The 12500-nt window shown below is 41.8% G+C and overlaps 1 protein-coding gene across 1 annotated transcript in view; it reads right to left on the bottom strand.

The window, feature by feature from the left end:
- LOC138005584 (uncharacterized) overlaps nucleotides 1-12500 on the bottom strand; it is a 36716-nt gene that overhangs the window by 23465 nt on the left and 751 nt on the right. Inside the window, exons 2-3 of the mRNA XM_068851790.1 lie at nucleotides 652-725; nucleotides 298-441 (exon numbers count right to left, since the gene is read on the bottom strand). Of these exons, the coding sequence (XP_068707891.1) occupies nucleotides 298-441; nucleotides 652-718 (211 nt within the window). The 5' untranslated portion in view covers nucleotides 719-725. The remainder of the gene's footprint in view (nucleotides 1-297; nucleotides 442-651; nucleotides 726-12500) is intronic.

The following is a 12500-nucleotide window of genomic DNA, read 5'->3' as shown; positions in this document are numbered from 1 at the left end:
CTCAATTCACTGCCGCTTCACGTTTACAAAAAGTAACAAGCATTCGCGTCCTATGCGTCTGCGAACCGAGAATAAAAACCTTTTGTAAGGCGCGGTTGAAACGTCGAACTTCGCATATGCTGAATCTGATGCAAATGAGCGAAAACAATAGATTTTTCACATTTGCATTACATTCGGAACATATGAAGTTCCACGTTTAAACCGGGCCTCACTTTGACTGCACGTAGTTTGAACGGGGCCGAGGTATCGGAGCTGGCCGAAAGTATCGCAGCCTCTCAAAAAAGAAATCGGGAGTACCTCGCTCATTCATTGGTTGGTCATCTGACTCATTCGTTTCGTTTGCTTCGCCACAAGAATCGCTTTCTTCCCCGTAGACATTTGGTTCACTCAGTTCACCTGATCCACTTTGGTCACCTTCTTTAACAAAGTCTGGATATTGCGCTGGGAAATTGCAAACAAGGAAAAAATGGTAACCATGTATCGCATCAACTAATTATGATGAAAGAAAAACTCAATCAGAAGTGAATTAAAACGGCGCTTTTAACAACGTTCAACAGCCTGTTGGAACAAACCCCTATACCCTGCTGCAGGCTACAACGACAATTGTTCAGTTTAGATATTTATGTCTATTTTATTGAGCTACCTACCCACCTATATCAGGTAACTGTCTCACTAGGGGCTCCATTTCAGTTTTTTCCTGTTCCGCCATCATTTGCATTCAGTGTCTAGAAGAAATTCAAATGTAAGTTATGACAAAAGAATCGAATCCACGGTAATAGCAAAGGGACTTCCAAGGTCTGTCCAAACAGGAAATGGTATCACAGGCGATCGATCCAAGCGCCGAATGAAGCCAATTTTTCGGATTAAATCGTCCTCGGTCGCGGAGTGATCACTGGCCCAGAACGCCTCAAATCGACACAAGGACACAAGATGAAGTAAAAGTAAGTTTATTTTATTTATTTCGTCGCTGTAAACTAGGACTTGCCGATTTTTTTAGCATTTCATGTTTCAATTGTAATTAGGTAGACTGAACATTCGAATTATGAGTTTGAGTCGCCTGTGGTGGTTTGGGATAAAACATCTGTAAAGCAGTTGGGCTTGGCTAAACATTTTTCTGATTAGCTACTTTATTTTGCGTTGTTTAAATATGCTTCAAGAGCGCAGGTTTATAATTTTGTCCCTCTTGGGGAAAATCTGTGCTTTTTGATTGGTTAATTTGATTCGATCAAATTCAATGGTGCATGACTTCTGTCCACATCATCTGGCAATAACAAAAACCTGAGCGAGGCATCCGAGCAGGATTTTGAGGTTGCAGAGCTGGGTAAATTTGATGATTTTTGGCACGATGCAAGTAAAATTATCGAGTTTCTACGTGCCCAAGGTTGGGAGGCGAGCGACCTTTGGAAGTGGGAGAAATTCGGCTAAATTCTGGAGGCACTCGGCCGTGAGGGGTCTTGGAAGTTGCACGCCTTGTCTATTTATCAACGATGAAATGATATATGAAATGGATCATATATGAACTGCGGATATGAAATCCTATGATCCTCGCAGTTATGAACGCAATTTTTGCAATTGCGTAAAGAAGCCTGAAAATTTCAGGACTTCACGGGAACATTAGAACCCACAAATGACCAGCTCCCAACGTCAGTGGCTTCATAGCTCAGTTGGTTATAGCGTCGCACCGGTATCGCGAGGTCACGGGTTCAAACTCCGTTGAAGTCCTGAATTTTTCACGCTTCTTTACGCAATTGCAAAAATTGCGTTCATAACTGCGAGGATCATAGCTTCACTAGATTTGTTGTCTATTTATATTGTATGTGACGACGCGTGTGATCTGAAGAGGAAATCGAAGCGTCCCAAAAACCCACCAAATCACTCAGGACAACGCAGAAAATAGTAGGTGAGTGAACTTCATTTATCTGGCTGTCCATAAAATGAGCTTTCGAAAAGAAACATCGCGATTTGAAGTTTTTATGGAACATTTTCCTCTATCAGTTGAATCGGCCGTTACAACTGTCTCAAAATAACGTGACGTCACGCGCTCTCGCATCTTTAGCGTTGTCTGCCTGTGGTTTAATAGTACTATTTCTTCCGGGTTTTTCCCGTCGGAATGGAAAAAAGCTAGGGTCAGCCCCTTATTTAACGTGGGCACAAGAAATGACCTAAACAACAACAGATCTATTCCCATCCTACCGATCATCTGCAAGATGTTTGACCAGCTTTACGCTTATTTATCCGACCATAATTTATTGGTGAATGAGCAATTTGGTTTCAGGCGACTGCATTCAAAAAAGACAGACCTACTTAGTTCAACAAATACTTGGCTTGTTAAAATAGCACCAGGCAGCGTTTATCCAAATTACAAGAAATGCCAGTTTTAAAAGTCGGTAATGAGGAATTAGAAAGAGTCTCTTGTAGAAAAATAACAGGAGTTGTCGTCGATAAGCATACTAGATGGCATTTAAGGAGACGTGTTTCCATAGCCTCATCTAAACACGAGGGGGAGTTGGAAGGAACTGAAACGGTGTATTATTAATGACAAGTACACCGAGTGAAAAATTGGTGGAGAAAACTCTTCTGGTAACAAAACTAGAATTCGAAAATGTGAGAGTATTTGCTATCCCCAACAATGCTTACAAGCTACCCATGACACGGTTTTGCATTTATTCGAAAGTTTTCTAACACTTTGAACGAACCGAAACTTAAAGGCACAAAAATCTAGCAAAAATATAAGCCCGATACTCAACCAACCGAGCAACCAGTGCGCGGTATTTGAGTATCTTGCAATTATTCCGTCTTGTTCTCGCTAAACAATTCGGGCGAACTATAATCGGTTCCTTCGAAGCACTACACCGACACACCGTACCTGTTACTTCGCGCAACGCTCGCTACTACCGCGTATGAGGCACCATGACAAATGGCAAGAAGTTTCCCCACAATTATGTTCACATGGGTTGTTTACCATTTACAAAAAATTTCCGGAAATTGCGGTGAAAATTTCCATCGGGTGAAAAACGTGCTCCACTTAACTCAGGTCCGTTCGTGTTCTATTTACAAACCAACCAAATGGCCGTTTTTGTACTAGAGACGCATAATCCGTCCAGACGAATTATGCGTCTCTCATGTTATCCGTCTAGTGTAAAGACGGGACGAACTATATGAGACGCATAATTCGTCTTGGACGAACCTGGGTGAACATTTTTTCTGCGTCTGTTAATTTCGTCTAGTATAAAGACGGGCACTAGACGCATAATGCGACTGGACGAACTTTCCAGTTTAGTGCGTCTTCGAAGACGCACTAAAATAAATTCTTCGTCCAGACGCATAATGCGTCTTGTGGCCGTCTTTATACTAGACGAATTTAACAGACGCAGAAAAAATGTTTGCCCAAGTTCGTCCCAGACGAATTATGCGTCTCTAGTATAAAAACGGCCATTCTTCAGCCATCTCGTCATCATTACCCAAGACTTACTTGCGGGTATTTGGTGTGAAAACGTTATCATTTCCCGATTATTCCGTTCGCACTTGGCGCTTTCAAGTCGAGTACTTATTCCATACGTTATGCGTAAGGCTATGGTCATGCTTAAAGTAAAACACAACAATTCACCGAACAGCTTAACGGGGCTATTTTGCACTGTAGGGAGCTCCACCGATTATAACCTGCGGGGTGAAAACTCTAAATCTGTGCTTCCCCGCCCTCAAACGGAATCACTAACAAAAGAGCTTTAGTTACAATGGTGCAAAGACTTGGAATAGTCTACCTGAACATCTTCGCCTAACTGAGTCCCTACAGTCTTCAAATGTAAAATCTGTTTCCTCACTCTGCTTGACAGTAATTACTTAGATTTCATTTTACAACACCGATCGAGACGGTTACCGAAACCGATGTGAAAATGCTACCAAAGGTGGAGCGTTTTGAAAACGATACGATGTCATATGTCGTGTAAACTGCATCGGTTTCAATACGGTTACTATTTTACCGCGAAATGGCATTTCATTCGACTGTGATGTCGTGAAACCACGTCGATGTGAAACCGCCTTCGTGTAAACGCTGTCTAAAGTTGCCCAACAACACGCTGTAGTATACTGTTCTGGATAATTTGTGGCCATATGTAAGCAATGTCGAGTTCTCACGCAATAAAACATGTTTGGAGTTGTTGCCACTAAGGTGTTTAATTAAATTACTGTAGATTTTCATTTGTCTGGATTTGCCTTAGGAACTCCTTGTTATTGGTATTTGGATGGGTTTCATCGGTCAGTAGTTAACAAAAAACGAGAGGTGTATTCCCAACTTTAGTCTTCGTCTGAAAATGCTTGGCAATTATTCTCGTTTTACTGAAAAGTTAAGAGAGAAGTTGTTGACTACAATGACATTGCGACCATTTGATACAAAATAAGCCAAAAATATTTTTTGGGCGAATTCGCTGGACCATGAATGGAACCTATCAATTGGCAGCTAAAATATGGAATTCGTGTTTTTGGAAATTCTTATGACGTCAAGATTTTTGCAACTCGTTTGGAATCTGGATCGGTAAATCTCAAGTGACGTGCCATAGTGAATGACATAAAATTGTCACGCACGATTGTCAAGCTTTATTGCATTGACCTTGACTTTCAATTAGCATTTTTTTCTTTCAGGATGGGTGAAAGCTCCTATTCTTAGGGAACTCCTTTCAGGCCTGGAGTAAATCTTTGCACGATGTTTTCTTCTTACCACCTGTCCAACTCTTAGCAATGTCGCTCCCTTATCTCGCCAGTTCTTATGCTAGGGTTACCTTTCATTCTTTCAACAAGATTAATCCTCTGGGAAAACCTCTCCACATCATTCAATGTAATTGTAATTTATTTCACATTGGCAATGTGAAATAAATTACAATAATATTGCAATTCGTTAAACTGAAATATGTCGTTCTGCATCACGGTCGCATAGTTATGCGGAATATAATGCATGCAGAAAGGCTCAAAAAATAATAAAATAACTGATCCGCTCAGTTTAGGTGCAAGCACTTTGTGTTTCATGCCCTGTTTTATTCACAATCCTCCAACATCAAACTAACCAAAAAAGACATTCGATCCTATTCATAAACTAGTTAATCGTTAGAGAATCACACGCACATTGTAACATCCTCCGTTTCATAAAAAAAAAAGAAAGAAAGAACAGAAAAGGAAAGGAACAAAATGCCTTAAACTTAAAACAACACGCTCGCAAGAGTCCGAGGCTCAACAAAACATTGAAATAAAAACTGCCTGAGAATCAGCTTTCTAACTGTAACAAAAGGCACCGGTCTTTTACTCAGAAAGGATCTCTTTTCACGAGCAAACATAGTCCTTCAGATATGCCGGTCCCTGATGCTGAGCGGTAGCACCCTAATCTGTCGATGACACGAATGGTTGGTCAGTCGGTTGTACAGTGGAGATGGGAGTGCTAAGCATGACTGTGTTGGGACTGCTAAGGTCGCTTACGTGACCTGACCCCGTTGGCTGGATTGGTGATTCTGGCGTCTTCCTCAGATGTTGTCTATTTCTCTCGGTCTCCACTTCATACGACCGCTCATCTAGCCGGGCTGTCACAAGGGCCTTCTGCGACGACTTGTCTCCTAGTTTAAGTGCTTTCATTCGCACTGTATCCCCTTTGCTTTGCTCAGTTCTGGCAGATCCCTTGCGTTCCTATTGTAATATTTGGCTTGGGATTGCTGGGATTCTTTCAATTGACTTTTGACTATGTCAGACTGAGTACCCTTTGGTATAAGAAGGGTTTGTGTCGTGGGAAGGAGCGTTTTGGTCTTTCTTCCCATCAGCCGTTGTGCAGGACTGGTAGTCATCGCTTATGTAGGGGTGTTCCTGTGGTCAAGAAAGGGCAGGTACAGATATGTTCCAAACCTACTAGACTTCCGTTAGAGACGCTTGGCTGTCTTTACGCCAGACTGGGCATTGCCATTTGCTCTGCTGTCCCCAGGACTGCTGGTTGGGTGCTCAAAGTCCCAGGTCTTAGGGAACGTTACAAATTCTTTCGATGCGAATTGTGGGCAATTATTGCTGACGACTTGGTCATGTATACGGTTACCATAACGGGCGAAGTAACTTTTAAGCTTTAGATTGGTGGTACTAGCTGTGGTGTCCGGTAATCTGTCAACCTCCCAAAAGTTGCTGTAGTAGTCAACAGTAACCAAGTATTCTTTACCATCAATGGCGAAAATGGCGGTGCCTACTCTCTCCAAAAGGCGAGAGGGTGCATCATGGCTCATCAAAGATTCTTTGACTACCAGTTGAGAGGAAGAATCAAGCTCCCTGCATATCTCGCATGCTGAGATGTACTGCTTAATTTAGGACGACATTCCAGGCCAGTGGATGCACTCAAGTGCTCTTTTAAGACACGACTCTATTCCTAAGTGGGAAGAATGAATTCTTGTCTTCAGCTCTGCACGAAGATTCTTAGGGATCACGACAGCATTTTCTTTAAAAATTACTTCGTCTTGAATGGTCAACTCATCCCGTATATCGAAATGATCTGGGTGAGTCAGTTCAGGGGTAAATTTCTTTTCTTCTGGCCGTCCTTTGAGAGTAGTTTCAGATAAGCTTCGTAAAGATTGATCCTTCTTAGTTTCCGCCTTAATTTCGTCGATACGGTTGTTGGAAATGGGTAGGTAGCTAACCATAGTCACGAACTCGAGGTCATCCTCATCATCTCCTTCAAACGGGAGGTAAGCTCGCGAAAACGCGTTTGCTACGTGCGTGTTTATGGCACATTCGTAGTAGACTGTAAAGTCGTACTTCTGTAGCTTACTATCATCATCATCATCATCATCATCATCATGGACTGCAATTGCCGTGGTGCGCGCCGGAGAACGGCTTCTGTGGAATCATCTCTAGTGGCTTGTGGTCATTTTCTATGTTGACATGACGACCAAACGTATACTGGTTAAATCGTTCGAGGGAGAAAACAATAGCCAGCATTCCTTTTTCAATTTGCGCGTATCGTTTGTCTATCTCTGTTAATGCACGGCTGGCGTATTCAATGGGTCGGCCATTCTGTAATAAACCTGCTCCGAGGCCATTTCGGCTTGCATCACATTGGATGGTAAGATTGCCATGGGGATCATAGTACATCAGCACTGTATCTTATGTGACCATCCGTTGTATTCTCTGGAATCCACTGTCCTGCTCATCGGACCAGTGCCATCGAGTATTGTTCTTTGTCAGACAGCGTATGGGCTCCATTATAATTTCCGACAGCTTTGGAAGAAGCTGTGCTAAATAGTTTACAAAACCATTTAATCTTGTGGTCCCAGGATCTTGATGATGGCCTCCACCTTAGTGGGGTTGGGTTTCAGACAACCTCTGGACAACAGGTGGCCCATGTAAGGTACTTCCGTTTGGCGCAGTCTCATCTTAACAGCATTCAGAACAACACACTGCTTCAAACACCTTTGCAAAAGCTCATCGAAGTTCGTGTCGTGATCTACCATTGCCTCTTCATTATTCCGGCCCTTTCTACAGATCAAAATGTCATATACAATACAGAGAACCCCTTCCAGATTTTCGAGGGCCTGGTGTAGATGTTTCTGGAATATCTCCGACGATGCAGACAGACCAAAAGGTAGACGACACCAACGGTATCTGCCATAGGGAGTGGCAAAAGTGGTAGGATTACTTGATTCCGGCGCAAGAACGCAGTGCCGGTAACCCGCATAGCTCGGGCAGTATATCTTCTAAAAGCGGCAGCTGATACCTTTCTCTTCAAAAGCGATATTCGACGGTCGGAGGTCAAGGTACATCCTCAAAGCACCATTCTTCTTGACTGCCACAGCTAGCCCACTGACCTATGGGGTGGGTTTGTCCATCGGAGTGACGACTCCTGTCTTCTCAAGGCGGTCCAGTTCCTGCTTCAGTTTGCCTTTGAGTGAGGCTGGTACACGTCTAGGGGGTGCTACGACGGGCGTTACATTCTGATCCACTTCCAAATGCACCGTCCCAGGTAGTGTTACTAACTCTTGTTGGAATTCTTCAGGGTGGTGTTTGACAAGTTCTTCAGTTGTCTTTAGACTTTTGACCGCTGACCTCGTCCGGTGCGGTAGCCGTGTAAGGCTTGAAGTTTTCCTCATTGACCGTTATCAGGCCCATTAGTTGAGCTTCCCGTGCTCCTAAGATCCGTGTTAGGTGCTCTTCTACCACTAGGAATTCCACAGAAAATTTCTTCCTATTCTTGGGGTTTTCAAGAATTGTGCGGCAGGACCCTGGAGATTGCAATGTGGTATCATTCCACATCCGGAGTGTTTTGGTTGTTTGCTTGAGTGGTGTATCTGGGGAAAGCCCCGCGGGGATCACATTACCTGAAGCACCACTGTCAACTTCAACTGTCAGTATAGATCTCTCTGGGGTAGTTTTCTCCGGTAACCGCATGTATTTACGTCTGATCTGTCAGTGGTGCTTGTGATGTATTCTACATCGCCCTCGTCTGATTGTTCGGAATCTTCTCTCAGACTGTAGATTTTACTCTTGCATTTTAAAGCCAAATTATTTCTTCCTTTACATTTTGAGTATATTGCTCCCCAAGAAGGACATTTTCCTTTTTCAAAGACGTGAAATTGGCCACAAAATTTGCATGACTTTGCCTGTTGTTCTTCTTACTTCCGGTTTCTCTTTGATCTGTCAAAGCGTCTCTTCTGATCATCTTTCACGTCATGCAAGTCTTTGCCCTGTGCGGCCGTAATTGCTTTTCAACTGTGGATTTGTGGCTTCGTTGCTTCTGCAGATGTCAATACATTTCTTTAAATCTACCTTTCTCTCCTGCAAGAGCCGTTTGCGTGTGTGCTTGTCACGTATCATGGACACCCAAAGATAATTGGGGAAACGCGTGTTCCGGAGAGTCAAGCTGTCCTAAGAATTTCGGTTCCACGTTGCCAAACAGAGTTCTATAGATTTCTTCACTAAAACATCACCTAAAAGATTCGCAACCATGGGAAAAGTAGTCCCTTACGTTTTCGGAAGGGAAATTTTTGTAATTTTTGGAACAGAAAAAGGTCACCTTGCAGTTTCGGGTAAGCAAATGGCTCGCTGGGAAGTTCGTTCAGCTAGCAATTTCTGAAATGAAGATTTCATTCCCTAAAATTTTCGGACACTTCAATTTTCAGCTAAGATGTCGCAACAGACAAAATTCTTCTAGGTGATAAAAACATCTGTTTAGAAAGTCTTTATACATTACAAGGAGCCTTGGGGTGCCCTTGTCGTATGCCAAGTACTACTATTCAGACTTTTCGGTCACAAAGGATAGAATCACGCATGCAATCACACATGCAATCACACAGATCACAGAAATTGCATGTTTTCGTAGCGTACGAAGAGCTGTGGCATCAATACTTTCATTCTCTTCTTGGTTTCTTGAATTAAAATTGTATCTCTCAAATGTCTCATTCACTTCTCCTATGGTATATTGGTCAAATCTCTCAATCATTTTACTTAAGTCGTTTTTATCTTCTGGATTATCAAACTGAAAACCATTGAAATTATTTGACCCTATACAATGAAGAAAACAAAGTTTGGCAATGATCATGTAGTTGTTCAACATCTGTTTCCAGACTTTCCAGTTTTTTGCCATGTCTTCTGTGGAAGACAATTTCAATTTGCCTGGACGCATAATGCCACGAGTCATAGCCATCGCGTTAGCCGAAATAGTTAAAGTCGTCACTGCAGAGGAATCGTGTTGCGTCGTCCCACAAGGTTCTTCGACCTCCGTGTTCGACATTAAAAGATTTGCTTACAGAGAAGGTCGTACCAGGTTTATTCAGGAAAGTACTCGCCTCTATTCACGGTCAAATCTAAGCTCAGTACTCTTGTTAACACGATATCCCATTTCGATACCTCCATGTTTCATCCTCTGTTTTATTCACAATCCTCCAACATCAAAATCACCAAAAAAGATATTCGATCCTATTCATAAACAAGACGCCTACAAGGGCGTATCCGTGGAATGCGCAAACAGTTAACACAAATTGTCCAGTTACAGTGAACTTCAAGTACAGGTAGACTTCGGAAAATGGCGAAAGATTACTAGAAAGATACATCTGTAATATAACTTAAAGTTGTTTGTTTTAAAAACTCATTACTAATGTTACTAAATTTGCAAATGCAAACAACGAAGCCCTATTAGCAGGTTATCAGGATACGGGATCTTTTATTTATTTATTTTTTGGAAGGAGACTTAAGTCAAATCCTACAGTTTTACTTGCTTCGTTAACTCCTTTCATCCAAAAATTACAGGATCAGCCTTAAATCATCCGAAAAACTTATTACAAATCACAGTTCAACAACTTATCATCCTGGGCCAGTTGTTCAGAAACTGGGTTTTAAAACGAGTTTTATCCTCTACTCCTAAATGCTGTTCAAGGCTGATATTCAGAAAAACTTTACATTAGAAGAAGTCCATCTTGAAAAACAAAAATAAGCAAAGGAAACTGTGACCAAAAAGTTGAAAACATGAAACAAAAGTTTACGCTAATCCTGGATTAAGGTAATTGGCTTTCGAACAACCGGGCCCTGTAAACGACGTCTGGTTCTGTAATCCTGGTTTAGTTCCTTGCAAACTGTATAAATTTGCCGTGGCGAAGACAAGAAGACAACATCCGTGCTCTATTTCTCTCAATGCTAAAAAATTCCGTAATTGCGTGTTGTATAGTCCAGTCCAAAGTTCTAATTTTACAATTCCATAATCTTGATTTCAGTAACTTGGTACCAAACGTTCCACAATAACTTGAAATCTCGTTAAGAAAAATCCTTAAATCCAGTAGTCCAGTCCGGATTGAGATCGCCAAAACTCTCTCTATCACCGATTCAAAATTCAACAAAAGCTACAAGTAGTAAATAGTTATCAGAAACTACAACAGTTCGTCCTGATTCTACACTCGAGCTGAACAAAAACCCAAAAAAACCCTTGTCATCGTTTTCGAGAGAACAGACAAACAGCCGAAACTGTTCTGTGCCTGCCCCTTACGGCACTGAAAAAGTACCGTACGTTGTACAATAGTACTTGACCGTAGTCCTTGGCCAAGAACGCATTGCGTGTGGTAGTGCAGTAACTTGACAGTGTTTTTTTCCATAACTGTCAACTGAGCGGCGTTTTGTTTTTTCCAGGAGATTCAAATCCTTGCACAATATGTAGCTCTAATAGTACACGACATTGTTTGGTATCGTAAATCATCACGGTGCCATGGTAGACATCTTTGCTATATACCCTCTAAGAAGACATGTGGTTCAGTAAAATACTAAGCCCAGAACGATTGAAGAAAATAACAGGAAATCGAGAAACATTTGGCTTCAAAGCCGATATGTTGATCATTTACAACTTCTTTTTCAACACAAGCTTAAGCGTGTACTCTGAGCTTCTGACACCTTTCCAAGACCAATGTTACTAAAGTTTTTTTTTCCCTTTCCAGCGGGGTTGGTATCTGGATGGGGGACGTTAAAATATGCGACTTTTGCTGTCAGGAACATACGCCCAAAAATTCTATTTTAACGCTCAAAAATGCGAACAAAGCAAGGTACAGATTTTGCTAGCCTGCTTTATACAAAACAAATATTGACGAAAAAGTAAATAAACATTAAGGAGAGCAGAAGGAACTTTTAGGAAGTGTCGATCGAGAATAAAACAATTTGCCATCAGCGAAAAACATTTCGGGAGATTTTTGTTACGTTCCATCAGAGTTCAATTTTTCTATCGTACTTTTGGTCATACAAGTAAAATCGCAAAATCGGAAGTGACATCGATTTTAGCGGCCGCCTGTGATCAAGTTATACCTTGCGTGTTTACTGACAACTCACGAAACAAAGGATACATCTGACAAAATGACGGCATAACACCTGGTTTTTGTTAGTACGTTTTTTTTTTTTCAAGTGTTAAGGCCTGGCCAAACGCTCGCAACATTTCAACGCAACATTGTTGCATGATGTTGCGACGTGTGTTGAATGGACTGGCCAAACGCACGCAACATATCGCAACAGGGTGGCCAAACGTTCGCAACACGTTGTGCCCAACAATGTTGCAAGATGTTGCGTTGAAATGTTGCGAGCGTTTGGCCAGGCCTTTAATAATTATAAAGTTCGACAAGATCTATGTGCGAATTTAACATAAAGATCACAATCGTTGATGCTAGTCCAAGTGTCAGCTGAAGTTAAGCTCCTCCGAATGAGGTTAGTTAGTACTTGGATGGGGGACGGCTGCGAAGTCCCCGTGACGGCGATAGCTAATTCGTTTTTTTTAAACTTGATTTCATTTTTTATCTTGTTTGGTCGTTCAAAGCTATTTTCTTATTTTCTTTCTACATCAAAACGGCGAACAAACTGGTTCCCAAGAAATATTGGAGTACGTATTCGTTCTATGCAAAATGCTTCTAATGAAGTATTCGTTGTATGCAAAATAATAATGTTCACAGTGGAACACACAAGTACGAAGCAAGATCTAGAAATAACGTAGAAAATTCTCCTTACCTTTAAAGCTTGCCTTTCTC

The sequence above is a fragment of the Montipora foliosa genome, chromosome 6, assembly GCF_036669935.1.
Source record: "Montipora foliosa isolate CH-2021 chromosome 6, ASM3666993v2, whole genome shotgun sequence".
Lineage (NCBI taxonomy): Eukaryota > Metazoa > Cnidaria > Anthozoa > Scleractinia > Acroporidae > Montipora > Montipora foliosa.
The sequence above is the reverse complement of the archived record's forward strand: the minus strand, read 5'-3'. Positions and strand labels throughout refer to the sequence as shown.